This window comes from Aspergillus saccharolyticus (genome assembly GCF_003184585.1).
Source record: "Aspergillus saccharolyticus JOP 1030-1 unplaced genomic scaffold BP01scaffold_24, whole genome shotgun sequence".
NCBI lineage: Eukaryota > Fungi > Ascomycota > Eurotiomycetes > Eurotiales > Aspergillaceae > Aspergillus > Aspergillus saccharolyticus.
Window position 1 is genome coordinate 304220 of NW_020290634.1, and position 27410 is coordinate 331629.

At 51.3% G+C, this 27410-nt stretch overlaps 5 protein-coding genes across 5 annotated transcripts; 3 read left to right on the top strand and 2 right to left on the bottom strand.

Annotated features, from left to right (window-relative positions):
* Window positions 1-678: 678 nt before the first annotated feature.
* BP01DRAFT_375220 (small nuclear ribonucleoprotein Sm D2) lies at window positions 679-1556 on the top strand (the record flags this gene model as incomplete). The annotated part of the gene is made up of 4 exons (XM_025576880.1): window positions 679-701; window positions 842-874; window positions 1171-1419; window positions 1514-1556. 4 exons carry the CDS (start codon window positions 679-681, stop codon window positions 1554-1556), a joined length of 348 nt encoding a protein of 115 aa, XP_025429819.1.
* Window positions 1557-2270: 714 nt separating this feature from the next.
* BP01DRAFT_384215 (putative dihydroxyacetone kinase (DakA)) lies at window positions 2271-4314 on the bottom strand (the record flags this gene model as incomplete). Its single annotated transcript, XM_025577487.1, has 4 exons — window positions 2271-2902; window positions 2973-3598; window positions 3661-4168; window positions 4308-4314. The coding sequence occupies 4 exons, from the start codon at window positions 4312-4314 to the stop codon at window positions 2271-2273; spliced, it is 1773 nt and encodes a 590-aa protein (XP_025429820.1).
* A 2095-nt stretch (window positions 4315-6409) lies between these two features.
* BP01DRAFT_322669 (cullin-4B) lies at window positions 6410-15498 on the bottom strand. Its single transcript, XM_025572771.1, has 9 exons — window positions 15251-15498; window positions 10801-15150; window positions 10592-10747; window positions 10265-10536; window positions 8787-9542; window positions 7637-8717; window positions 7166-7588; window positions 6752-7112; window positions 6410-6683 (listed from the first exon to the last, which is right to left on the bottom strand). Exons 1-9 carry the CDS (start codon window positions 15432-15434, stop codon window positions 6623-6625), a joined length of 7644 nt encoding a protein of 2547 aa, XP_025429821.1. The 5' UTR covers window positions 15435-15498; the 3' UTR covers window positions 6410-6622.
* A 177-nt stretch (window positions 15499-15675) lies between these two features.
* Window positions 15676-25217, top strand: atmA (DNA-binding protein kinase TEL1). Its single transcript, XM_025573546.1, has 10 exons — window positions 15676-15861; window positions 15939-15981; window positions 16057-17382; window positions 17435-17757; window positions 18040-18330; window positions 18442-22297; window positions 22353-22758; window positions 22811-23872; window positions 23925-24888; window positions 24951-25217. The coding sequence occupies exons 1-10, from the start codon at window positions 15783-15785 to the stop codon at window positions 24968-24970; spliced, it is 8370 nt and encodes a 2789-aa protein (XP_025429822.1). The 5' UTR covers window positions 15676-15782; the 3' UTR covers window positions 24971-25217.
* BP01DRAFT_344095 (gluconeogenesis factor YvcK family protein) lies at window positions 25218-27263 on the top strand. Its single transcript, XM_025573547.1, has 2 exons — window positions 25218-25773; window positions 25849-27263. The coding sequence occupies exons 1-2, from the start codon at window positions 25572-25574 to the stop codon at window positions 27225-27227; spliced, it is 1581 nt and encodes a 526-aa protein (XP_025429823.1). The 5' UTR covers window positions 25218-25571; the 3' UTR covers window positions 27228-27263.
* Window positions 27264-27410: the final 147 nt, after the last annotated feature.

The window sequence follows — 27410 nt, forward strand, 5'->3', positions numbered from 1 at the left end:
CGTGCGAAAGACGATGGCGTCGACCGGGAGAATGCACTGGAATGTATGCACGGAAGGTCGCGGGGAAGACACTAAAGGAATGCCAGCGCGGGACACTCAAGCGCTGAAGAAAGGGAGGCCGTTAAAAATCGAGGCATGGGATAGAAGGAGAAAAGTTCGATTTAGGAGAGCTTAGCCAGAGAAAGAGACTCCTTAAATTCTCCTCTTCCTCTTCTTTCTGCCACGATTGACTAGTCTGCGAGACTGAGGGTTCAAGGAGAAGTGAGGGTGGTGGGAGGGAGAAGGAGAGAGAGGGAGAGGGAGAGAAGGAGAAAGTGGAGTAGTGGTGGTGGTGGTGGTTAAGTGGGAAATCAGGGTAGAAGGAGCAGAACGCCTTGCATTTGAATGAGCATCGGGTGTAGATGCGTGTTTCGACGCGCCTACGTGACGCAGCCAATCGCGACGGGCGAGAAAACCAGACGGGCAAACACGGCAAACACGCGTGGCACGTGATGTTGACCCGCGCCAAGAACTCAATGGACAGAAGCTGCGGGCGGGAATGAATTAACCGCAGCTACTAAGAAAGTTGGACCGACGGAGAGAGAGACACTTGAGTCCTTGACTGAAGAGCTGCCAAATTCCTGATACTTATACCTTTCCCAACCCCCATTCCCCCCATATCCCACTAAACCACCCACCATGTCGACCGATCCCAAGATTCAGTACGTTTTACCCCTCTCTTGAATTGATTTCCGTCTCGATGAGTCAGCTCTGGCTCATCCCTACTACCTCCCGTGAACATGAAGCGCAACCGCGCAACTGGTCGGATCTCAGGCTAACCCATCCATCTCAAACCCAACAGGGACCTGCTCAACAAGCCCAAGAGCGAGCTCACGTACGTTTATCTTTTTGTCTCTTATTGGTCATCCAGCGGCAGTATCTCGACACATCTCCGAGCCTTGCAATCCCCAGTTCTGTGGGCTGTCGTCACATGATGACCACCGAGACCCGGATCGTCTGGTGTCGGCGCGACAGTATGATGCCACTCGCACTGAGGATTGCTGCCACCCGTGATGAACATTATCCTACCCCGCGCGCCTATCCCAGATGCCCTCTTTCCCATCACCTCCCATACTCTACCCTCTACCCTCCCCAGTACCCACCCATCACTCCGAACTAACCTCAACCCAGTGAATATGAGGTCTCCCTCGTCGAGGAACACGAGCTCACCGCGGGCCCCCTCTCCCTCCTGCAAACCGCCACACGCACACACACCCAGGTGCTGATTTCGTGCCGGAACAACCGCAAGCTGCTGGCGCGCGTCAAGGCCTTCGACCGCCACTGCAACATGGTGCTCGAGAACGTGAAGGAGATGTGGACGGAGAAGCCCAAGGGCGGCAAGGGCAAGGGCGTCAACAAGGATCGGTTCATCAGCAAGATGTACTCTCCCTCATCAATCCTTTTTTTTTTTTTTTTTTTTTTTTTTTTTTTTTTTTTTGTCTCATCATCTACTAACTTGTCGGTTCCTTTTCAGGTTCCTGCGCGGCGACTCCGTCATTCTCGTCCTGCTGAGCTGAACAAGAAGAAGCCTTTCTTTCATTGCTCGGTACCCTCCGCGTGACTTGCTTCACTATATTATCTCGGTGCGGGCCCGGGGAAATGGTGCTAGCAGTCTTCTTTTCCTTTCTCCTATTGTCTCTGTAAATGTAATGGTGAAAGCGACAGACTTAAGCCGGTGCATTTTATTTTTTTGTCTGTCTGTTTGGGGAATCGCCGAAACGGCACACTGGGTTGGGGCATGATCCTTTCTCACATTGATACCCTTCGTGCGATTCCGGATAGATGAGGAAAAAGGAAAAGGACTCTCTCAGCCCCATGTTTTCGGGTCATCGTGGGAGGGGGGATTCCCATTCCCATTCACCAAACGCCTGGAGCCGGGGATTCTATGTGTGGCGCCTGTCTATATCCCTGGTAGGCCTTGTTTCCCTCTTTTCTTTTTTTCCCTTTTTTTCCCCCCAAACTTCTTGTGTATCTGCCGTTTTATTCGTTGTGGCGTGAAACAGACATGGGCGTTTTTCGGTACTCTGTGAATTGAAAAGCTAGAAAAGGAATGCAAAAGCGCTAGAGAAGCTTTTTTTTTTTTCTTGGGAGCTCCCAAATTCATGAAATTGTCATCATTAATCATATTAAGAATTAAAACCCCACATCGAATCGCTTTCGGATATATTAAGTACATGTACGATGAAATAACCCCATCCCCCCAGAATCCCCCCCAAGATCACCAACCCCCCTCAGAGAGCCTCTGCCAATCCATTCAAGAACTCGCTGAGCCCATAGGCTCCCGGATCTGGAATCTTGCCCACCCATTCCTCCTCGCCGCCGACATACACGCTGCGCCCGAGACTCGCCTGCATGTGCTTGGTGGACTCGGTGCCCTCCTGCGCGGCCTTTGCCGCCGCGTGGACATCCCTGCGCTCCTTCAGGGTGCGGCAGAAGGGCACCAGGGCGTCGAGCAGGGTGCGGTCGCCGGGCTGCGCCGGGGTGTACTTGGCGAGGGCGGAGAGCGAGTGCTCGAGGGCGGCGGCCCAGACGTCGACGGTCGCCGGGGTGGGGGATCCGGCGTTGTCCTGTTCGCGGAGGCCGTGGGCCAGCGCGTTCAGGAAGATGGAGTAGATGGCGCCGGAGGTGCCGTCCATGGTGTTCTCGACGACGCTGACGATGCGGTTGACGGCGTGGACGAGGTCGTCGGTCAGGTTGGAGGAGGGGCTCTCCAGAAGGGCGGCGACGGCTTCGGCGCCGCGCTTGAGGCCGACCCCGCAGTCGCCGTCGCCGACGATCGTGTCGTAGCGCGTGGTTTCAGGCTCGGCGGCGATGACGCGCTGCAGGGCGCTGCGGAGGACTTTCTTGAGGATGTTCACGTCTACTGTTTGGGGGGTTAGTGTGGGGGGTTTGGGGATACGAGGATGGAAGGGAAGAGGGGGACAGAGGCTTACGCTTCACATTGCTTGGTGTGTCTTCTGGCAGCGCGGTCCTCTGGATCTGCACGGGTGCGTCGGTGCGATGCTTCCATGTCTCGCCGCTGATGGGCGCCGACCAGCCGACCGCCTCTGCAGGGGCATCGAGGAGGTCCAGGAAGGACCGGCCGGGGCCCAGCCCCGTGTCGACCAGCTTGAGCAGCGAGATGCTGAAGCCCAGCCCGTTGAGGCTGGTGAGGAAGGTGCCTTGGATGACGCGGATTGGCCGGACGTCGTAATCTCTGTCGAGTTGGCGGTAGACCTCGTCTGTGATGCCCGCAAGCTCTAGGGTGCTGACACCGCCCAGGTTGTTGATCAGCAGTACGAAGTCGTCCTCCGGTTTGCGGGTGAGCCAAGCGCGATCGGGATCGTTGTGGTCCAACAGCTGAAGCAGCATCGTTGCGACTAGCTCAACGAGGTTGGCCTTCACCCGGTGAGATCCGGGCTCATTGTGAATCCCCATGCCGACCTCAACCTGGCCTTCCGGGATGGTGTCCTCGGGTGCGCCTCGGCCAGGGATGTGGACGTGCTCGAGGGAGGAGCCGACAGAAACGAGGTTGTCGTTGGCGAGCCGTGCCAGGCGATACACCTCGTCTAGTGAACCGCTGTGCTGGGAATCAGTTTCGCTGCGCCTGCCTGCCGGCACAGTCCAGGAGCAAACACTTACCCTGCTTCGGCCAACGCACCAACAACCTTGAGGATGAGGATGCCACCGCCAATGCCACGACGACCGACCTTGCCGCCCTTCTTCTTGCCCACTCCGACATCATCGTTGATAGCGAAGAACTCGGTCTTAATGCCGGCTGCTCGCGCCTTCTCCGTGGCCATGCCAAAGTTGAGCACGTCGCCCGTGTAGTTCATGGGGATGATGAGGACACCATTGTCGCTGTTGACGCAGTCCATCACGGCCTTGCGGACCTGTTCCGCGGAGGGAGAAGCGAAGATCGTGCCCGCTGCGGAAGCATCTAAGAAGCCCTTTCCTACGTAGCCTGCAAAGGCAGGCTCATGACCGGAGCCCCCACCGGAGATGATGGCGACTTTGGGCTTTGCGCTGGCATCGGGACGACGGAAGATGATTTTGTTCTCAGCGTCGAATGCTAGCGAGGGGTTGGTGAGGGTGAGGGAATGTAGAGCGGTCTGGACCAAATGAGTGGGATCGGAGAAGAAGTGCTTGGCTGTGTGTGCGCCGGCGTTAGTGGACGGAACGGACTATAGTAGTTGTATGTAGACTTTGTCGATGACCATGGAACAGGTTTGGGGTCTGCGTGGGCTGATGACAAACCCTCTAGGTCTGATTGAAGGCGTGAAACCTACTTTGCATTTTGTGGGAGATTTGATGGACGGTCTCCGAGTGCGTATGACGTTCAGATGCGTATGGAGACAAGCCGTTGCTCGAGTGGGACCGATCGAAATATGGGGTATGAGGGAGAGCCGGATTTGCGCACGCCCGTCTTTGAGTGTATATAAGTACGCGGAGAGTTTGAGACTCTCTTGCAGGGATCACTTGATCTTTCTTCGGACCGTAAGGCTCGCAGAATCAATCGCAACGATTGTAGCGACTGTGCGACAACAGCGAGTCTGGACGAGGCGCAATGGTTGGGATCGGAATTCAAGCCGGACGAGGCGGGGAAGTGGAGAAGTCCAATCGCTCTGGGTCTGGCAGCTGTCAGCTTCAGAGAAGAGAGACCAATTTCGAGAAGAATGAGAGATGATCGTTGCTCGATTATAGGTACTCACACGGCGCAATCACTTGACACCACGAGGCAGAAGTCAAAGACTGCCAATGGGAAGACAATTCGTAATGAACTGAGCAGTCGTTCACGTATGGAGGACTTGAACTCGGGCCAAGGACAGAGAACACCCCACCGACAATCTTACAAAGAGTACAAAGAAAACAAAGTTAGACCAGGAAGAGGAACTCGAATTGAGGGCGCAACAGCTAGGCTAAATAATGTCCGCGGGGAAAGAGAGAGTGAAGAGGCAATGCACGACTTCAACATGGCGTAAGAATAGTAGGTAGGAGGACGTATGAGCAGGTTTCCCCAATAGTTCGAATTCCCCCTGTGTCCTCCTTCCGTGGATACTTTTTTTGCTGCTCACATGAACAAATTGATCTCGCATATACTCTACTCCGTAGTGTTGTTCTATTTTCCATCCCCTTCGTTCGCGGCCCCGCCAAAAGCTATAGAGAAAAGCCCCATGGGGTCTGGACCCTTTGCTCCAAGCGCTTCGGCTTACCCTCTGTGGGAATTCCGCGGGGGGATTCCGCGGCACTCCCGTCCACCTTGCCTGCACTGGTCATGCCTCTAGCTTCAACAGTATACGGATTAGGTTTGAGGTGAAGAAAGAATTCAAACCTACAGTTGCTAAGCACGAACCTCAGGTACTGACTAACTATACCGAGAGTAGTTATCGGCAGGATAAGTCACTGTGTACTGAATGCAGCCCCGCTTATCGATAAGCCGACTCAAATGTCACCAGGAAGATTGTTCTACACTCAAAAGTCCTCTTTCGTATCAGTGGCAAGCTGAGATAGGTATTGTGGTGCAATCAATCCTGTCCACAGCCAGTCAGTTGCGATAGACGGACTGACTCTGCAATCAATCCAGCAAGACGATCAATCCCAACAGAACCCACCATGCAGGAGATACCCGATCATGGGACCTTGCAAAAAAAAAAAAAAAAAAAGTCCATCCCTGTAACCTACGGGAATAGTACACACTAAGTTAATTAGCCGTGTCTCCAACCTCCGCTGTCAGATCGATGGCCGATGCAGCGGGGATCCCCTCCATGATTAACCCCGAATCCCCAACAAGGCACAAGCGCGCAGAGCTCGCCGGCAAATCCTGATACGACCGCTGTCCGAATTACCACTTTGGGGCTTTACGGAATTGCCAACGTAGGTTCCCGTCAGTCATTCAATTCAGGCTGTTTCTCGTCCGTTCAACAGCCTGAAGCCTCTCGGGCGAGAGAAAGAGTGCTCCCCGTAGACAGAAAAGCTGGAATTGTTGCTGCTGCTGGCTGGCTTTCCAACTGGACTTTTTGAATTCCCCCGCCCAAATCGACACATCAGCTACAAATCATCCTGTAACTACCTATAGTACAATGGCTCTATAATCGTTAGTTAGTGCCTGCATCACGCATGATGTTTGGGACTATTTCCTGGACTGGGGACACGTGAGTAACTAAATAATGGGTCTGGAGGCTGAGGCGGAGTAACCTTCCTTATCGGCTCCTGGCACGCAAGAGGGAGCGCCGCTGTACTATTAAGCAACTATTCCGAGGTGCGGTGCAGTATGGAGTCACGGTATGAGTGGTCGGTTGACGCACCTCCAGCTGGGCTCAGCTATCAGTTTCAATTAACAGTACTCTATGGGAGGATGGAAAAATTCCACCAATCAGAGTGGTTCAATTTTCTCATCCTACCTAGTAGTCATTGAACCACATCCGGTACAGGTCTTGACGGCTTGCAAAGTACGATCGCCTCCATACCGCCTCTCTTTCCCCTAATTATCACGCCCAGGAAAAATCATGCCATACAAACAAAATCGAATCATCATTACAGTGGTATATGTCAACTTAAACCCTGACACTAGCATTTCACAGCACTAGACACAGAACAAACCGCTCTAGGCCACATATTGATACCGATTCCCTTCCTCACGTTCCATATAATCCTTCTCAATGAGTCTGCGCATGAGAGTGTGGTTAGCCAGGGGCGTTGGTAGCATCGTGGATCGGATCGGTTCAAAACCTACTTTTCAATGTTCTTCTTGATTTCCGCCGGTTCCAGGACTCCCCGGCTACGCGTGGCCTTGATCACTTCAGCCACTAACTCCGGATGGGTGATGGTCTTACGGCTCTTCATTATTCGTACAATGGCCGCCTGTGTCTCATAGTGCCGGTCCGCAGCGACTCGCTCATGCGTGGTCTTGTTCTCTTCCTTCGTCTCCTTCAACTGGATCTGGTTGATCTTGATCCGCATCTTTGGGTCGGAGAACGTGGGGTTGTACGCAAATTCGTCCGTCTTGTTGACCTCCCGACCCTTAGGCTTCTTCGAGAGCACGCGATACTTGGCACACGCGAGAGATTGCAGCGTTCTCTGAAGTTCTTGGTCGGCTGTGTCGGGAAAGGTCAGCAGTAGCTCTAGCCTTGGGTCAGATTACACTCACACAGCATGGTCGCTTCCTGGATTTGTGCATAGGTCAACGATCCGCCCTCAGGAAGGTCGTTGAACAGTAACAGTACAATCGCCTGGAACGAGCTGACCACCAGTTCCTTGTCACCCTTGGGGAACCGTGCGCGCAGCTGGCAATGGGCTAGTTGGTGCTTCCAATTGAGTTTCCGCCCATTATATTTGGTGTGATAGAACTTCTCGAAGTCATCCACGCTAGTCGCAATCTCTGCTGGTATCCGCACCTTGACATCCGGGTAGGTCGGCCATGCGGCCGCTGACAGCACGCTGACACTCAAATCGACCGGGAGGCGGTGTCGACGTTCGCGTTGGATAGAACTATACGCAGCCATTTCATCGCGAGCGACATCCATGTCCTTGAACATGGACTCGAGATTGTGTGTAAAGCTCGAACCGCATTCTACAAGGCATTAGGACGTGTCAAGGCTCGCAATGAGAAAGTACATACCAGTCTTGAGCCGCGAAAGCATGCTCTTCTCCGCATCATCACTGGCACTTCTGCCCATCAACAGCCGACGAGCCAGGTCATTCTTGTAGAATGCCTCGAACACTGCCTTGCCGTGTACGAACCGAAAGAGATCCAACACTTGATCTAGTTGTCGATTGATTTCGGCATCCTCATCTGCCAACGGCATATCCTCCGCTGTCCGTGTAGGGGCCAGCTTCCAACCGCCCTTTAGTAGTCTGTCCACGTATTTGGCGATCATCTCTCCCGTCTTTGGATTGTCGGTTCCTCCCGTAGATGCAGATTTCCTTCCCATGTTCATGAATGTTTCGAAAGCTTCTCGGAGAACGTGGCCTAGCTCTTCGTTGCGATGAAACGAGCTGTTCCACATATCGTCAAGTTGTTTCTTGAAGTCCAGTAAACGCGCCACCATATCTGCTTCTTTTTCCTCGTCGAACACGATCGCTGATCCTTCCTCGATGATGTAAGTGCTGAACGAGGTTCTCAACTTGGCTCCCAAGTCTTTTCGTTCGAGGAGCGAGTATAGCTTTTCCAAAGCGACATAATTACCAGCCCGTAGGAGGCCGAGTATATCTTTCTGGTTAAGAAGTACACTTTCTTGCTCAGCCACCAGAGTTCGATCGAGAATCTCAGAAAGTCTCTGTTTTGTGCTTCGATTCAGGGAAAATAGCTCGCATCGATTGACCTCGCGCTCGATCAACTTGTGGCTGTCCTCCGCGAATGTCGCCAGATAACCCGCTGCTTCCCGTTGAACCCAAGAAGAGAAGAATCGTTCGGACTCGGTTACAAAGACAGGTTCGAAAGCAGATGTATAGATATCAAGTCCATGAAAGAGATCGATGGCATGCCGGAGTAGGGATGAGTCGGCCACCATGCTCTTGCTTTCGTCACGGTCTGCTTCCACAAGATCGCAGGCGCCCTGTAAGATCTTCGGTTCTAACACTGGATCAGAGAATATGTGCTGTCGGAACTGAATCAAGCCCATCTCGCGAATGACGGGAAGTTCCTTGGAGTGGAGGAGGAAGGATTGATCGAGATAATAGAAGATGGAGCGGACGGTAACCTGGGCAAGAAATGTCAGTGATTCTGGGTACCTATTGACCTCATCTCATGGACCACAGATTCACCATACCAGTTTGGACTGCCATAGCGACCACGCCTCAACAACCGCCCGCAACGTTTCAATATTGGTGCCTCCAGCCGCCTGCGCCGCCAATTTTTCGCGCAGTTTCCCGGTGACATAATCTCGACAGCGATCCGAAAGCCGCTTGGCTAAGGCGGCAGCTCTCCCTTGTCGACAAACATGCTCTGCGCCTTTGTAAAGCTCCTCCAGCGACTTTTCCGGCTTCCCGCCACCGAATACCGCCGACAAGGCGGCATCAAGCTGGTCCCAGACTTTCTCGAAGTAAGATTCTTGATTCAACCGTGACCCAGTCCGCAAATTCTTGACCACCAGCCGTTTCGCGCCTGTATGAGGAGTGAAGTTGCCCTGGCGCGACGCCGCATTGAAAGGTCGAGGTTTGACTGCAGGGTTGACACCCCCGGCCCCGCCCGTACTTTGGCCCATGGTCTCGCCTAACCGAGGCTCCGCATTCGTGAAATTGTACATTCTTTCGGACGAAGTCTGTTCTCGAGGGCCGGCTGAAGGGTGGGAGGGGCCTGCGAGGGTAGGTGACAGGCGCAGTCGTTTACTCGTCGAGGACTGGTTGTGGTGCTGATGGCTCCTGTTATCGCCGTGAGCGGCGGGGTGATTGCGTGAGAGAAGTTCGGAGATGGTCGCTTGTTGCTGCTGAGGCTGGAGCGAGCCACTGTCTTCTTGATCGGAGTGTTTTCTTTTACCGATTGATTTGCGCTTACCGCTCCTCTGCTCGGGGGCGCCTCTTGAGTTCTGCTGCATCTACCCGGTTTCTGTCCGAGGAGAGGGTGGTGAGGTATGAGCGCTCAGTGTCGGATGGACCCAGAATGAGTGCGGGCTCTATCATGCATGGTAAGTCCTTTCTCGGGCCAGATTTTCGAGTTGGAGTGTGCAATGCTGGTTCGAAGATAGTGACAGAAAGATGGGGATAGCGATAGATGACGATGACGGAGTGAAATGAGAGGGGAGAAGTGGTGGTGAGAAGGGGTGTTGGGTTTCCTTCCTACCTTACGTTTGGTCAGTCTGGAACCGGCGCATCCACTGACTAACAAAGTCCCCGGAGATAAGATAATACTTCCGTTTAACTTTTACAGACTTGATTGGTTGCGGCTCCAGTATACATAGGCCCTACTTGAGGTGCTCTAGGTATACCTATTATAGGGTATACTACTACATTGTCTACCTATCACTAACAGTCTACACATAGCCAACGTCATGATCCCCAGGTGCAAGATTCCATCTAATGTCTCATTCCACAGCTGATTCAATTCGCCCAGCCGAATCTCCATATATTCATTTACATCAAAATCTTGTCAAAATGTCTCTTGATAGCTTGTCCAGCAACCCGACTCGCAAATGAAGCCTTACATCATGAGAAGAGTGCGGCTCCTGTGCGTTCGTCCAGTTCCAGCTCCTCCATCTAGATCATCCAATGTCAGTGCAGGACTCTCAATCACAAAGAAAAGAGCACGTACATCTAGAAAGTCCGTGGCGGTAATAAGTGCCATGTAAGACTTGACAAGATTCGTCAGTGTGTCTTGATGATCTGCGTTGCCGGTGCCACTGATTCGAGCGAATCGCTTGAAAATGCCGACCATGCCCGATCGATTCTCTGTGAGGAATGTGCGCGTCTGCTCCATCATCTGCTGGTTGTGAAGCCCACGCGAGAACGCTGCAGATACAATCACTCTCAGACAGGAATCCAGTAGCTCATAGTATTTCCGTAGAGCATCAGAGTTGTCAATATCTGCATCGGTCAATGACGAATCCATATCATGCAAAGAATGAAACCAGCTACTAACCAATTCCGAGATCGGGGTCGGCGGCGAAAAGCTGCGACTCACGCACAGCTTGGAAAAGTCCAGTCTTCAGAACGTGTGTGGCCCCAGTCTTCGTTTGACACAACTCTTGAAAAAGAGACAGCAAAGACTGATAGTAAGACAACAGAAGCGGTGTATCTGTTGATTGCAGTCAGTAAATGGATTCAAGCAAGGGAGAAAATCTCGCATACCGCTTGCTTGTGTATTGCTCAGTTCCACAGGCAAAACACGGATGGTATCAAGGAAAAGGCTTAGGTAGTTGGTCTGCGCTATCATTTCGACCAGAACTGGATCTGTTTGCCTATCTAGGACGGCCAAGAGATTCAGACAAAGGAGAGCCGAGACACGGCACGTTTCCTGGCCAGCATATGCATCATCACAGATAGCTTCGACCAGGGCATGTCCGGCTGCCTTGACAATCTGCTGACTTTGCTGTTTGAGTGAGTCATGAGTCGATTCGGCGGAGACGATGCGAGCAACATAATGCGAGCATATATTGTAGAGACTCTCCCTGAGATCGACATTCCCAGTGGCCACGATCACGCCGCGCACGCAAACCTGGAACATCTGGTGAAGCTTCTCGTCAAGCACATCCCCGCCCTTGCGAGTGACGTTCAATTTCGACTTGGGAGATTCTGATCTGGAAGCTTCCAGTCTGCTGACCAACGTCTCGGCCAGCCTGGCTAATTCTAAAGCCTCGGGCATGTCACCCTGAATGGCTGCTCCAAATTTGGGTAGAATTAGTTGAAGTGTGTGTAAAATAAAGGTTGTTAGCCGGCCGCCTTCGATCTCCGAGGATGACAGCATCGTTGTAATAAGCTCGGTCCAGGATCGAAGGGCTAAGAAGCGGTTGTACCTGATCTGCCTGGATTGGTTCGTTGCCTCTATGAACACTAGTAGAGTGTCCGCCTCAGCAGTGAACTGCTCCTCGTGCAACTGGCCCCTAGCGAATAATTCCTCTTTCATAACCTGTATCATCTCTGTTACCTCAGCGAGATTATAGAGTATCAGGGAGGGGTCTGCCCCTTTCCGTGCACAAAGGTCAAAATCGAGGCCCTCAAGGAAGAAGAGGTCGGGTGTGGGTAGGGAGTTAGGAATGTCTAAGTCGGCGAAGTCGAATAGATCGAACACAGAAGGATTTACTAGGGTCTCTCCAGTCTCTGAGACCGAGGTACCAAAGAGCGTGGAAAGAAGCTCGGCTTGGAGAGTGGGCGCTCCAATCTTAGCAGCTGAGCGAATCTCTATTGCGGCGTAGTCAAAAAGGAAGCTTCTGAGAAGCAAGAATTCTGCGTAAGCAGAGGTTGACTGGGAGAACCAAAATTCATCTGCGATGATTGGCAACCCATCCCAAGAGGTGTGCAGCCCAATAACTGGTTGAGTTGCGAGCATGTTGACGAGGAATCGAGAGCCACGCATCTCGGAAAGGGTGAAATACGACGAGATCCTCGAGGACCAAAGATTCTTCAAGACCTGAAACGCCATGCGCTTCATTTGCATCAGCCATGGCAGGATGTTACCATCCATTGCGCCGGGGAAGGCTTGCACGAACTGGATAATGGCATGCAACAGGGACATCTTGTTAGCAAACATGCCATCAGCTGAGACGTCAAGCAGGCTTCCTATGCTGTTGAAACCGAGGAGGAGATGTGCGATCGTTGGCCTATCGCTTGTAGACCCAAGACAGCTGTTCAAAAGCGCCAGGAGGCTTTTTCTAATTATGTAAGCCGGAGATCGTTCGCCAGCCTCAAGCTCCCGTTCGTCGACTTCCATCTGATGCGTAAGGGGTCGTGCCAGATTGTCCAGGTCCACCTCTGAGCTGAGAACCTCAACGATCTTGTTCGACGAACGCCATTTGTTTAACTCAGGCGAGGTGACTTTGTTCAGTTTTGAGGAGCTGGAAAGCTTCTCTAACAATGCCATGGACAAGACTGTGAGTTCCTCGTGCCCAGTACTGCAGTAAAGACACAGTGCGGATACAATGGTCAAGTTATTGAGAATGCTATCTTCAAAGGCCGCAAGGGAGGAGTTGGCCACGCTTGTTCTGTCCGCGCCTGCTTGTGATCTGATCATCGGCCTAACGATATTGAAGTAGGTCGATTGAAGATCAAGGATCAGATTCATGACGTTCAAGCTTCTGAGTAAAGAGAGGACAAGCGTGGAATCTGGCGACGCTCTGGCAACCTCGTTCACATCTTGTTGAGCTGTCGCAAACAGAGATTTGATGACATCCTCATTAAACAGCCATTCTGCAACTCGTGCAAAAGGGTGAAGCCGGATGTAAGTCACCATCGTGGACGACTTGAACGCAGAATCTGGTGACGCAGACGTTTGGCTCAAGACAGTTACAAGATCCTCATTGAACGAGTTGAGACAGGTTGCCGCAAACTCCAAACAGTTGAGAGTCAACAACCGACTCTGGCGTTCAGTTAGATCAGGAACTTTCCTTGCCAAAGCATGGCCCATGACGAAGTCAACATATGGTTCAATGCCGGGCGTGCGGTAAGAGGACCCGAGACTTTCCGGGAAAGGTAGCGAAAGATGGAAATCCGCGGATTCGAGGGTAGGCGTAACAAGTGAGGAGATCAGAGTGACAAACGCATTAGCCTGGTCAAAACGCTCACCAATATTTCGAAAGATCTGCTGCTCATACCACACAGAAGCATTAGTGTTGGCTGGAGGTTTTCCGACACCAGAAGCACTCATTAAACCGCCGGAAATCCACTGATCAAGAGACAGCCACATTTCATTGCCATTGTGGGCTGTACGATCCGTCATGAGAGCCCCGAGAGCTGTAAAAACATTGGCCCTCAGATGTGTCGGAACTGATCCGCTGCAGAGCGTCAACAGTGTATCGACAACGTTGAAGGATGAATGAGAGAGTAGCCAATCTCGGACCATGGCGCTCTGCTTAGACAGATGTTCCAGTAGTCTGAGATAACAAGTAAGCATCACGGGGCTCTCGGGCTCACTCATATCAGCCGGATCCAGCTTTCTCGAGCGTAGAATCGCGCGTGAAGCAGGTTGTTTCTCCGTGACTCTCGTAGCATATAGCTGTAGCTCGGCAAACATTTGTGTCCAGTTCATGGAGCTTGACCGTCTGAATTTAGCAGACATCAACTTGTCTTCTTCTGAGAGGAATTTGTGAGCTGCAGTGGCATTTTCGTCCCCAACTGAGAGGGAACAAAGCAATTCACAGAATGCGCTGACTCTGGGAACGGTCTGTCGCTTGGAGGCCCACTGAAGGAAGCCATACATGTTTGAGTCAGGATCTGCCCAAAATTCTTGCGCGGAGTCAGGACGCTGCTCGTACGCAAAAGCCATGACCATTAAGAAAGACTCGAGGTGAGTGCGGGCCTCGACCACGCCACGATGAGGCGTGGAGGTCAAGCCATCTCGCAGAGCTGTCAAATGATCAAGCCGCTGCGAGTCTTCTTCGGTTTTCAACATCCGGACTGCATCTGGCATGTTTGCTATGCATGCCTCGGCAAAAACGTCCAAGCTCTCCATCAAAAGAGTCTTTGAGAACTCAGAGCATTGATCTAGTTCGAGGGTTGCCGAAGCAACTTCCTTCAATAGCAGCGCTACCAATTCACTTCGAGCCGGATCTGCCCATTCTTCGTTGTTGATACTATAGCAGACCGTAAGCAGGAGATCGAGTCCGCCGTCATCCAGCGCTGTCATGAACAAAGCCGTACGCTCATCTTTGTCTGTCGCGGGGCCACCTCCATGGATAGGGGAGGACGGAGCATCGTACTCCCAGGCGCTGAAGATTGCGAGCCACAGTATGATGATGGCAGAATGGAGAGTGGGCAGCTTCCACTCCTGAGCGACCGTTGTTGTGGTGATGTCCTTGTACAAGCTTTTGGCGTCCTGGTAGGAGCTTGTCTTCTCAGGCGAGCCGTGCTGTTGGAAGGCGAATACTACGCATGACAAATAGTGAACCACTATACTGTCAAAGCGTTCTAGGGACTGGAGGTGCTTAACGAGGACCCGAAGGTCCTCGGGGCTGGTATAAGGGCCTTTGAACAGGTAGCTTAGAACAGCACCAAGCGTTTCATGTTGCTGTAGGAGGCTGTTGCGCTGGTACTCCAGGAGTTCCATAATATCTGCATCTTCGGCTTGACCAACAACCGTTGCCTTCTGCGCCTGTTCACTTAGAGTAGCGAGCCACTTCTCCACCTCGATCATAGCGGTCATGCATTTTCGGGTGTATAGCGACGCATTTCGCAAAGGGCCATTCTTGATGTCAAGTACATAGGACATCATTTCCTGCATAATAACCTGATTTGTTTCCCTTTCCACCTCAAATGACTCCTGCAAAACGAGACGCAACGAGTCGAGCAAGAACTGCCGGCGCTGGTGGAAGCGCATGATCGCAACATTGAGTAAGGGTCTATCCAGTGATTGAGCTTCAACTTGCGCATCAAAGAATAAGAAAGCCGCCTCGAGCTCGTCAAGGTCCAGAGTGTCCGCAAGCTGTAGTACGCCTTGCTGGAAATCCTTGTTGATGGAGTATTCGACATGGCCGATGGTTACCTTCCCTAGATCGCAATGCAGGCACGGTCAGCACATTGTTGGGAACCTATGAGGCGAGCGGTTTCGCCTCTCTGTTTGCTTCAAACCCAGAGACCCAGCACATACCCGAGAGGACGGCTTGCCGACTTGCATTGTTTTTAGCGGGCTTGTCGAGTAGCTTCTTGAAGTCTTCAATGTGTGTCTCCAACTCGACACGGAGGCGCTCGATATTGACAACGAAGCCCGACGAGAGACTCTGCAAATCCTGATTCAAGCCGCGAAGGCTTGCAACAGTATCTGTGCCCTCCATTGCCGGCGGGAAGCTTGCCTTTGCAGCAGCTAATGTATGCAACAGAGCACCAGCGAAGCGGAAGATGGGGGGGGGGAGGTGGAGATGTGTTTGTCCGGGCCAAAAAAGGTCGGAGGGCGCGACCAAAATTCCGGGCGGTCAAGAGCGGGCGGAGCTCGTCGGCCGCCCAGACCACATACTAGTACCGGTAACTACTAACTAATCTTCTCTATCTAATCGCCGCGGTACGAGTAACAACAACTCCAAATGCACTTGCAGTGTCATTGAATTTCGTCAGTGCACACACTCACATGGCCTGTGGGATGATGCTGGTCTTACTGCTCTGAGAGAATCTAAGTTCTCGTCACAATGGGAGAGATTACTCTCGAGGGAGCCATTGGGCTATTGGCATCCGAGAAGCTGAGGGAACGCTCGGATGGACTAGCCGGTTGGTTCACTCTCTATCATCTTGGTAGCACTGGAGGGGGGTGTTTTTTTTGTTTTTGAATTCCTGACACTTGATAGATCTTAAGCACATCCTACGGCAGAATAAAAATAACATCAGACTGTACGTCAGATCCCCATACTGAAATCTAAGTTTAATCTTGGGAGGTATTGTTGATTGACCTGTGTAACCGTGTAGAACCGCACTCAATGATAAAGCTTGCCACAAGCTGTTCGAGTCATTGTTTCGATGCATTTCGCTGGAGAAGACCCAGTATACGCGCGCGAGCTCCAAAGGGGCTTCTGCTTCGCGCTTGTCATCATGCGCATCCGTTTTTCGCACTGCTATCGATACTCTCCTGCGAAATCTGCGAGCAAAGTCGATCCGCGCGATAGTTGATCATGTCACAGAGACCATCCCGACTCCTGAAGCTCCTCTATCTAAGATACTCGGTTTGGATTATGTCAAAAGCTTGACTACCTTACTGAGTTTTCCTCCCCATCTGGAACACCTTGGCGATAATGAATGGGACAAGCTTATGGAGTTTTGCCTACGATTCGTAAGCTCGCACGATAGTGACAGCCAAGAAAGTTTCCACAGCCATCATTTGTCTGCTCCGGACAGCTTCATAACTTCTCCGAAAAGGATCCCAACTCCATCCAGGTTGTCTTCCAGGGAAAATTCTAGACCAGATACAAATGCTATTACAGAGGCTATCTTATGTGTTCGGCTTCTTGTTGGGTGTCCAACAGCCTCGTTCCTTGAGTCAGCCGAGGAAATTCTTCAGGAATTGACAAAAGCTCTGAGGTCATCAAGTCTGGCTGGAAGTGGCTATCAAGTTGCTCTTGATTGCATAAATCGGATTGTAATGAAGGTATTGCCAGAACAGTCAGACATTGCTCGGACATCGTTGCTTAACCTTATGCCGGTTATTAGACGACTGTGGTTCAAAAAGCTTCAAGGTCTAAAGGATGAACTCATTGTTACGTCTATGCTATGCGTAATTAGTTTGACTGAAACAGCCCACAGAGAGCCTTCCGAGTCTCTAATCCAGACGATTGAAGATTTGCTGGTGACTCTGCATGCGGAGTACACAAAGCGTCCAGAGAAGGATCTTTTGCAACTAGACGATATCTCTTTTCATCGGCACACCTCAACCGAACAACAAAAATACTTCATCTGGCCTCGCCTCGATGCCTCCAAATCAGAGCATAATTGGACCGTTTTGTGGGTCGTAGCCAAGCTGATCGCGCTATTAGAGGATACTTCTGTACGGCTGCCTACTGCTTCTTTGGATCAGTTACCAACGAAAAAGCGCCGCCTGGCTTCGATGTCCGATGAGATCGTGCGAGAAACAACAACGTCGTCAGGTGCAAAGAGGGTTTGCGCCTTGCAGTTACTACCTTTTCTCCACAACTGTTATGGGAGCATTGAGTCGAAGACTGCGCTACTCGAAAGATTGATTCCTAGTATGGTTGATGATGACAGTACCATTTCTATATGGACGATGGTTGCTATTGCAAGGTTCGTTAGGCAAGTCAACCACTAGAGGTACAAGCTGACCCATCGATCACAGTATCGCAAGCAGTCCTGGTGCAGGCTCAATGTCGCTGAGACCTTACTGGGAGCAGGTATGGGATCTTGCGTCTAGAGCTTCAGCCTCGCACGTAACCTCTAGAGCAGCTTGCAACGTCATGCACAATGTTCTTCACTTTGATCTTCTAGACTACCCTGTGGTTGTTCAGTCGATAAATTCGATGCTGTCTCCTAGTAATTTGGACGGACCATCTGCTCTCTCCGATTCATCCCTAGCACTTTGGGCCACAATTATCCGTAAAACGGCGCAGATTAATCCAGGCCTCGTCACGAAAGCCTCGAGTCAAATATCATCTTGGCTTCGTGAATCATGGACAATAGGTTTGTCTCAAAGTCACCCGCAGCCATAGCTTTTGTGCTAAATCTTAGCAGGAACGATGACAGATAGGTTACACATAGCACAAGTGGCATCATTTGCCCGCCCTCTGGACGTTGTTAATGTACTTCTTGCCTGTACCAACAGGCGACTCTCATTGCCACGGAGCCGGTCTGGGGGACCTAACAGTGCCGTTGCCAAAGGTTGGCAATACTTTCTCAGAAACCAGCGGCTTCTGAATTACCTGTTCGACCTCGGGGACGTACTAGACAGCGCGGAAATTTATAACGTCCAGGATTTACTTCGATTAAAGTCTTTTGCGCGGCCTGACCCGAACGACCACATTATTCTTGACTTACTGCATACGAAATCCGAGAGTCTCTGGCAAGCATGGCAGTCATTGTCAACAGAAAAGTCACATCACATCACTACCGACATAGTACAGATAATTGTGTCCTTTTGCCTCGCGGTTGCCCTGTACACAGAATGTCTGCCAGAACAAGTCAAAGAGCGAGCGTCTGGCTTACTCAGGAATAGCCAGTTGCTGTGGAAAGGCTTATGTTCGTTCATGAACTCTCGAGAGCTAGTATTTCTCAATGCTTGCTTAGCAATCCTGTCGCCCTTCCTTACGCCAGAGAATTTACTTTCAGTCCCCGAGTCGGTGGTGTCAGATGCTCTATACAGCTTGTTAGATCCCCTCGCGGAGATCTTGGAAGAGTCTCGACAGCGGCAGAAACAACTAGTGGAGACTCGTGGTGAAGAAGCGATGGACCTGGATGATCCATTACTCACAGATGATAACGACCAATTGGCAGATATCACCGGCATACTAAACAACAATCGAGAAGCAGTGCCGTTGTTCCAGGATAGTGCAACATTTCAGCGCTGTCTTACCGTGCAAGTATCGTGCTTCCGAAAGATTCACCCCTACTTGAAATCTCCTGACAATTTGCTCAATAGCGAGGATCTTGTTGAATATTTGACTCATCTTGACGAGGTCGACATACTATCTGCTCGGGATTTCCTACCCTATGTCTATCAAGCCAGTGCTGGTCTAAGTCGCGATTCATTGCTAAGCATACTTGAGGATCTCGCCGAAAAGTGCCTCCAGTCTTACGGATTGGAACGCTGCGAAAACTCCCACCTTGTTTGTCTCCGTATGATGCAGAGCTTTGCCAAATCATGGACTAGGCAGGAGGATGATCATCTCTATGATTCGGCGACTGACATATACACGTGGTTCGTGGATATTCTCCTCGCAAAGAGAAGAGCCTCCCCCTCTGTTCTTATTGGGATGACAGAGCTGGTGGGAGACATTCTTTCACACAATTCTGCGTATACATGCGGCTCAGCAACTCCTTCTCCTCGTACCTGTCTATTCACAATACTCCGAGAAGGAAATGCTTCCGTGATATTCAGGGCTGGCGAATTGATTCCACAGCTTTTCGGCAGGTTCTCGCTAACGGACCATGATGCCATATTCAGTGACGTCTTAAGCAACCTACCCCGAGATCCAGACTGCATTGAAGGGATCGCTCTTCGTCTCTTCATTTTAGCTCGCCTTGCTTCACAGTGGCACACGTTGCTTCGTAGGAGTATTTATCACATGGTGGAGACTCCTGCTCATGTTCCACTCTCCCTACGTTATGCTGAAAAGTGCATCAAGGAGGTTGCGGCAACACTTGGGCTCAAGGATGCCAAGGAGCTATTTCACCTTTTTTGTTCTCAAATCATATACACATGGACCGAAGGGCAGTCCATTACTTTGTTGCCTTTCAGTGTGTTCGAATATGCCAGCACCAAGGAGATGTTGATCGATGTGCAAGACGAGGCTGTCGGTCAGGTCATGATGCGTTGGAATGAGCGTGAGGCGGATGAGCTCGCGACTTGTACCGACTCGCCGTTCATTGAACTTTTAGCTACGTCGTTCTACCGAGCAGAGGCTTACAGCATTGCCCGCGACATCAGCGTTCCTCCTAGCCAAGGAAGTCAGCCAAAGGGCGTGGAGAAGCTGCTGAAAAACATGCTAGGTGCAGAAAGATTCATACAGTTGGTCGAAAGGCATTTTCCAGCAATTATAGCAACACTTTTTGGAACTCTCGATCAATACGATCAATTTGAAAGAGCACTTCAGAAGCAAGGCAAATATCGGCAAGCCCTTGAAATCCTGAATTCGATCGTCGACAGGAGTTGCTCGAGCGCCGTTTTACCAGTGAATCAGCAGCCGTCATTCAGGGCTCGTTATCTCCTGGATGAGCTTGAATTTATCTGCAAACGTAGTGGATATGAGCCAGCGACCATCTGGACCCCTGCTTTGGCGACTTACGTTTGTCGCACCCTGCTAGAGTCTATACATCCGGCTCTTGGCTCTCTTCACGCATGCTCTGTAATTCGGAAGATGAGGATCCTGATTAGTATTGCAGGCTCTGTCATGCTGCGGGATTACCCCTTCGAGATGATTGTTCATGCCCTGAGACCATATCTGGTTGATATATTCTGCGCTGAAGATGCACTTGGCATTTTCTGGTATATGCTAGATGCGGGAAAGGGTTATTTGAGCGATTGCCCCGGTCTCATGGCTGGCATTGCGGTTACAACCATGCTCTCATTGAGAAGATTCGTCGCCTCGCCACCGACGGATCCAACGCAGATGGACCTCATACAGCGGGTCCTGTGCAGGATAGAAGAGTTTCTCCAGTGGTTCGAAGCACTTGTAGATTCTTATGAGTCTTCGGCTATGAGTGCTGAGCAGTCTGAGTTGTTCAAACTGTTGATGAAATCATGCTCAGCAATGACCCATTCGGAGAGCGAGGCACAAGGTGAACATGAGCATACATTGCTTCTGCATGTTCTTGGTGATCGAAACTCTGGGAACAGCCTTCTCAGCAGGCATGTGTCCAATCATGTTATATCATTGTTATGCGCCAAGGATGATCGTCCGTCAGACCACATCCAGCACTTTGATATGAATACAAGCGATGAGGCGGCAATTGCGAGCGCTGTGTCAGTCTGTCAGGCCGTACAAAAGTTTGATTGCCGTGTCGAATACAAAATTTGGGCTGCTAAGGTCATTGGGAAAGCTTTCGCTGCCACAGGTAGCATTAGCGACGCTCTATCAAGAGAACAAGATCCCGCATTATTTGAGACACTACACCCTCGAGCAGGCCTGGACTCAGCATTTTCCTCCCGGATCAGCATCCTCGTACAACTTTGCGATATGCTTCAGAATAGCAGCCATACCGAGGTCGGTCTTATTGAACATACAATGCAACGGATTTTCAGCAATTTAAGCAACTTCTCCGAGCTTGACCAATGCCGCAACATCATCCCGCCTTCTCTTCTCAACGCTTTGACGTGGGATCCTTATCACTGCCCTGATATCTCTGCGCGCTATTTAAAAAAGAGCACTGCCAACGAGCTAGGGTGGGATGCTACTGTTTCAGTAGTTGACTTCGCTAAAGATGTTGGATTATTCTTGTCCAAAGCAGCTTCCGAAGATCCTGTCATTGGACCATTGTATATCTTGTTGGATGTGATGCCGAATCTAGCAGCGCAGATTTTGCCGCAGATTCTTCATGAAGTGTTGTTGGCTGACCTTCACGGTGAGATAAAAATTCGTCATACAGTCTCCGAGGTTTTCAAAAAGGTGCTTCGACAGGTTAAGGACGAAAATATACCTCATGCACGGCTTGTCTTGAATTGCATCCTTTATTTGAGGAACCAGCCCAGGCCAGATGAATCGACTATTGTAGAACGAGATGAATGGCTCGATATTGACTTTGCTGAGGCATCCTCCGCAGCCAGCCGATGCTTTCTGCCAAAGACCGGGCTCTTGTTTCTCGAGATTTGCGCTTCACGTCTGGCTTTAACTTCTCGTCGGTCTTCACTCGCTAAATACGAAGCTCCTTCAGATATCTTACACGCCCTATATCAAGAGATTGACGACCCAGATATCTTCTACGGTATTCAGCAGGATTCGTCTTTGGAAGCCGTTATGGGTAAGCTCGAACACGAAAGCTCTGGCCTGAAAAATTTGTTGTTTCAAAGTGCACAGTATGATAGTGAGATCCAGATGGGCGGGACCGCGAATGTCCACAGTGTCTTAAAAGCACTCCATTCGACAAATCTCCAAGGAATCGCAAACTCGGTCTTTGCGGCTTCTGGGAACTCGAGAGATACTTCGCTTTCGCTCGATAGTATGCTTCAGACAGCAACCAGTCTCCGACAGTGGGATATCCCTGTCTCGCCTTTACACGCATCTCCGGCTGGAGCAGTCTTTCGGACCTTCCAGAGCCTCAGCATGTCGAGGACTATCGCTGATGTCTCCACCTCCATTAACGAGTGCCTCCTGGACAGTCTAGAATTATTGAATAGCAGCAGTCGATCAGTGAGCGATCTCAGGACTACCATGAGGGTCTTGGGAATTATGACAGAAGCAAGTGACGTTCTGGGAACAAAGTCGACCGAAGAAATCAATCAGGAGTGGCAGAGGATAGTCTCTAGGAATTCTTGGTTGAGAACCACTAGGTGAGTTTCAGACTGTTCTCGATACGATACGAACTTGATCACTGAAACCAGAAAGTCCGGATGAGGTTGGCGAGATTTTGACATGTCGCGAGGCACTTTTTACTACAATCCGGCAAAAGGACTTATTGAAGTCTGCAATCAACCTATCCGACTCAGACGCGCTGTTACTAGAAATTAAGGTTCTTCGTCAATCGCTCGAAATTGCACATAGCCACAATCTATCTCAGGCTTCGCTAAAAATCGCGTTTTGTCTTCAGAAGCTTGCATCTCAAAGCGCATTACTAGGTCATGACACCGAGGGAGCGGCGAAGTTCGACCTGGCCCATGTGTTTTGGGACCAGGGCGAAATGGCCGCGTCAATCGAAATGCTCCGGCAGCTCAAAGATAGAAACGATCTGCATAAGCAAGCCGTTCCTATAAGCCGTGCAGAACTTCTCGTTACCCTGGTAAGTCGAGAAGGAGTCTTTGGTGAAAATTCCTTAATTGGTTCAAGACTAGTGCTGATTTTGGCAGGGTCACCGTACTGCGCAAGCGCGCTTGGAGAAGCCTGAAACGATTATCCAAGATTACATGTCGGTGGCAGTCAAGGAACTTAAACAACGCTCCAGAGGCGAGGATGTTGGCCGAGTATATCACGGCTTTGCAATGTTCTGTGACCAGCAATTACAGAACCCAGACGGCCTAGAAGATTTCAGGCGCGTCGAACAACTTCGAAATCGCAAAGAACAAGAAGTTGTAGCGTTGGAAGAAATGATGGCTACGGTGTCAGGCAGAGAAAGAGAAACTCTCAGATTTCACCGATCGAAAACGAAGCAGTGGTTTGACCTCGATGATCGGGAATACCAACGTCTCCTGCGCAGTCGGGAGGCTTTCCTTCAACAATGCCTTGAGAACTATCTTCTGTGCTTGAGAGAGAGCGAGTCATACAACAATGATGCTCTTCGCTTTTGCGCATTATGGCTTGACAAATCGGATAATGCGATTGCAAATATGGCCGTGTCGAAGTACCTTCAGCAGGTCCCCAGTCGCAAATTTGCCCCTTTGATGAACCAGTTGACGTCCCGTCTTTTAGACATTTCCGACGAGTTCCAAAAAATGCTCTTCGCATTGATTTATCGAATCTGCGTTGAACATCCATTCCATGGCATGTACCAGATTTTCGCGTGCAGCAAATCCAAGGGTGGCAGAGATGAATTAGCTTTGTCTCGTTTTCGAGCAGCCAACAAGCTGGTACAGGGCTTAAGAATTGATAAACGCATGGGTACGACCTGGGTCAATGTCCACAATGCCAACATCACTTATGTGCGGTTTGCGGTTGAGAAGCCCGACGACAAGTTGAAGAGTGGTGCCAAAGTGCCATTGAAGAAACTGTCCACTGGACAACGCCTCGAACAGGATGCAGCCGACTTGAAACTGCCACCACCAACCATGAGAATAGATATTCGCCTGGACTGCGACTACAGTGACATACCTAGGCTCCAGGGATACCAGCCCCATTTCACCATCGCCTCTGGTGTCAGTGCCCCGAAAATTGTGACGGCAATTGCCAGCAATGGTCGACGATACAAGCAATTGGTAAGTTTCGGTGACCAATTCATATTCTTCATGGTGTGCTAATAATTACAAGTTCAAAGGAGGGAATGATGACCTCCGGCAGGATGCCATCATGGAACAGGTTTTTGAGCAAGTCAGCAGCCTCCTCAAAGATCATCAAGCTACTCGACAACGGAACCTGGGCATTCGTACCTATAAGGTCCTTCCTCTAACCTCAAACGCTGGCATCATTGAATTTGTTCCCCATACAATTCCGCTTCACGACTATCTGATGCCGGCACATCAGAAGTACTTCCCCAGGGACATGAAACCGAACATCTGTCGTAAGAATATCAGCGATGTTCAAACAAGGTCATTCGAGCAGAGAGTGCGAACGTATCGGCAGGTAACGGAGCATTTCCACCCAGTGTTGAGATTTTTCTTTATGGAGAAGTTTAACAATCCCGACGATTGGTTCAGCAAGCGGCTGGCCTACACCCGGAGCACTGCGGCCATCTCGATTCTCGGGCATGTGCTTGGCTTGGGTGATCGACACGGTCATAATATCCTACTGGATGAGAGGACTGGCGAGGTTGTTCATATCGACTTGGGAGTCGCTTTCGAACAAGGCCGAGTGCTTCCAGTGCCTGAGGTTGTACCTTTCCGCCTAACACGCGACCTAGTTGACGGGATGGGGATCAGCAAGACCGAGGGTGTTTTCAGGCGCTGTTGCGAGTTCACTCTCGATGCCCTGCGTCAAGAATCATATAGCATCATGACGATTCTAGATGTCCTCCGATACGACCCGCTGTACAGCTGGACAGTTTCCCCACTGCGGCTGAACAAAATGCAAGATGCACAGAATGCCGCGGACGAGGATGGACCTCCAGTCATCACCGGCAATATGGATCAGCGATCTGCAAACGAGCCAAGCGAAGCAGACCGCGCGCTCACCGTGGTTGCCAAAAAGCTGGGCAAGACGTTGAGTGTAACGGCCACTGTCAACGAACTCATCCAGCAGGCTACAGATGAGAAGAACCTTGCGATGCTATACTGCGGTGAGTTTTGGCAGGCTCATTATATCATCGAACATAGACTGACTGATGTGAATTCCCTTTAGGCTGGGCCGCATATGCATAAGGCTCGTGGAATTTAAGAAGCTCCCATGGATTGCATGAGAACTCGTAGCATGTTGGGATGTGCATCATTTATGGATCGGTATCGAGCTGTTCGGATATTTGGTGGCAGATTCCAGCTAGTACTAGTATATACTTTGTATTTCTTTTACCACGATATCGATAGTCTCAACATAAATCTCCGTATATCTCATCCGAAAATATACTGGCAGGAATTGGAGCGGTCCAGTTGAGAGATTCCAGAGTCATCCGTGGGTGGCTCGGGCTTTGTTTATCTTGTTTTTTTTCCCTCCATCCCTCCTGCATTCCTTCGCCACCTCATCATTCATTCGGACCTGCTATACCCCGGATTTTCAGCCTCCAGTCGCACCAACGACTACTATTTCTTGCATGAATTTTTGGTGAATGCACGGCTCTCTTGGCACCAAGCAGTAAATTTCCAGTTTAGGGAATCCTCGTGATTTTTTTTGCTGATGATGCTTTCGTGGCTTCTTTGGGAGGGTCTATAATGTTGATCTGGACAACTTGACTTCAATCCATGAACATACACACATAAACGAATATCTATCACGTTGCTTCATACAGTCCCAAGAATCATCGCGCTCATGACAAATCCAACGGTGCCCAACCGGGGCCTGGTGGTATTTTCTGGCGGAAGTGCGGCCAACAACCTGGTGGACGTCTTCGACTCGGTGCGAGAGACCAAGAACTGTCCATTGAGTTATATCATCCCCATTAGCGACAATGGCGGTTCTTCCTCAGAGCTGATCCGCATCTTTGGTGGGCCTGGAATCGGTGATGTACGCAGTCAGTCCACGGCCTCTACTTCCCCCTCTCCCCCCATCCCCTTGTCATCACTGTTTCTCTAATCTCTTTGAATAGGTCGACTGGTCCGGCTGATCCCAGAATCGCCGCCTCACTCGGAACGAGCAGCCATCAAAACACTCTTCAACCACCGACTCTCCGCGGACGCCGTGCAGGCCCATGCTGAATGGTACTCCATCGTGGACGGCACCTCGACGATCTGGAAACTGATCACCCCCGCCAAAAAGGAGCTGATCCGCTCCTTCTTCAACCTGCTGAACCTGGAGATCCTCAAGCGCGCCCGCCCCCCGTCATCCACCTTTGACTTCACCTCCGCCAGCGTGGGCAACCTGTTCCTGACGGGCGCGCGGCTGTTCAGCGGCAGCTTCGAGAGCGCCATCTACCTTCTGGGCAGTATCTGCGGGGTCCCCTCCGACCTGGTGCGAGTGATCCCCGCGATCAACTCCAACTTCTCGCACCACATCTCCGCCTCCCTCGCCGACGGGACCATTATCGTCGGCCAGAACAGCATCTCGCACCCCAGCGAGGCCACAGCCCTCCGCCCGCGCTCCCGCCGGCCCAGTCTCTTACTTGCGGACGGTGACGGCGGAAGCAGCAGCGACGGCAACAGCAGCGACGAAGGCCTCCTTGAAGACACCAACAACCTCCACAAACAATATCAAGATTACGGAGATGAAGACGACCACCCGCCCGGCTCCCTCCCCACCCTCCGCAACAAGAACATCTCCTTCAGCAAATCCGACAACGAGGACCTCCCCTCCCGCATCACCCGCATCTGGTACATCAACCCCTACGGCCAGGAGATCCGCCCGCCCGCCAACCCGCGCGTCATCGAGGCCCTGCAAGACGCCCAGGCCATCGTCTACAGCATCGGCTCCCTGTACACCTCCCTCATCCCCTCGCTGATTCTCCGCGGCGTCGGCCACGCCATCGCCACCGGACCCGCCCGCCACAAGATCCTGGTGCTCAATGGCTCCCTTGATCGGGAAACGGGGCCCCCCTCCGCGGCGTTCACGGCGGTGGATTTTGTCGAGGCGATCACTCGTGCCGGGGAGGAGAGCCGGGGGCGCAATGGTGGTGGTGCTGTGGACCCGGACCCTGCTCAAGCCGGGGATAAGGATCTCCACCCCTCGCCGCTGCCGTATACCTCCTACGTGACGCATGTGCTGCACCTCGAAGGGCCAGGCACACCCGCGGTGGACAAGTACCGGCTCGCGGCGATGGGAATTGAAACCCTTCGGCTCTACGGACGCAAGATCACGAGTACCGGTGCGGACGGCGGAGAGGTCGCCGTCGGGATGAAGTATGATGCCACGGCGTTGATCCAGGCCCTGGAAGTAGTTCTGGGTAGGAAAGGGGACGCGATGTTGCGCGGAGGGGAGAATAATGGGCTGAGTAGGCGGAATACTCTGGACCCGGGGAGGAAGAAAACCTAAGTGAAGGACTGACTTGTAAAATGATCTAGATGGGGCACATTCGGTTAGACTAGAGTTTCTTCTTGGAGTGTCATGTTTTTTTGGGGTGGGGGGAGAGTGCATTGGATTTATGTTGAGCTTGCAGGCTGTTGGTAGATTCTGATTAGAGAGAGAGAGTGTGTGTGTTGATCTGCAGCGGTTGGG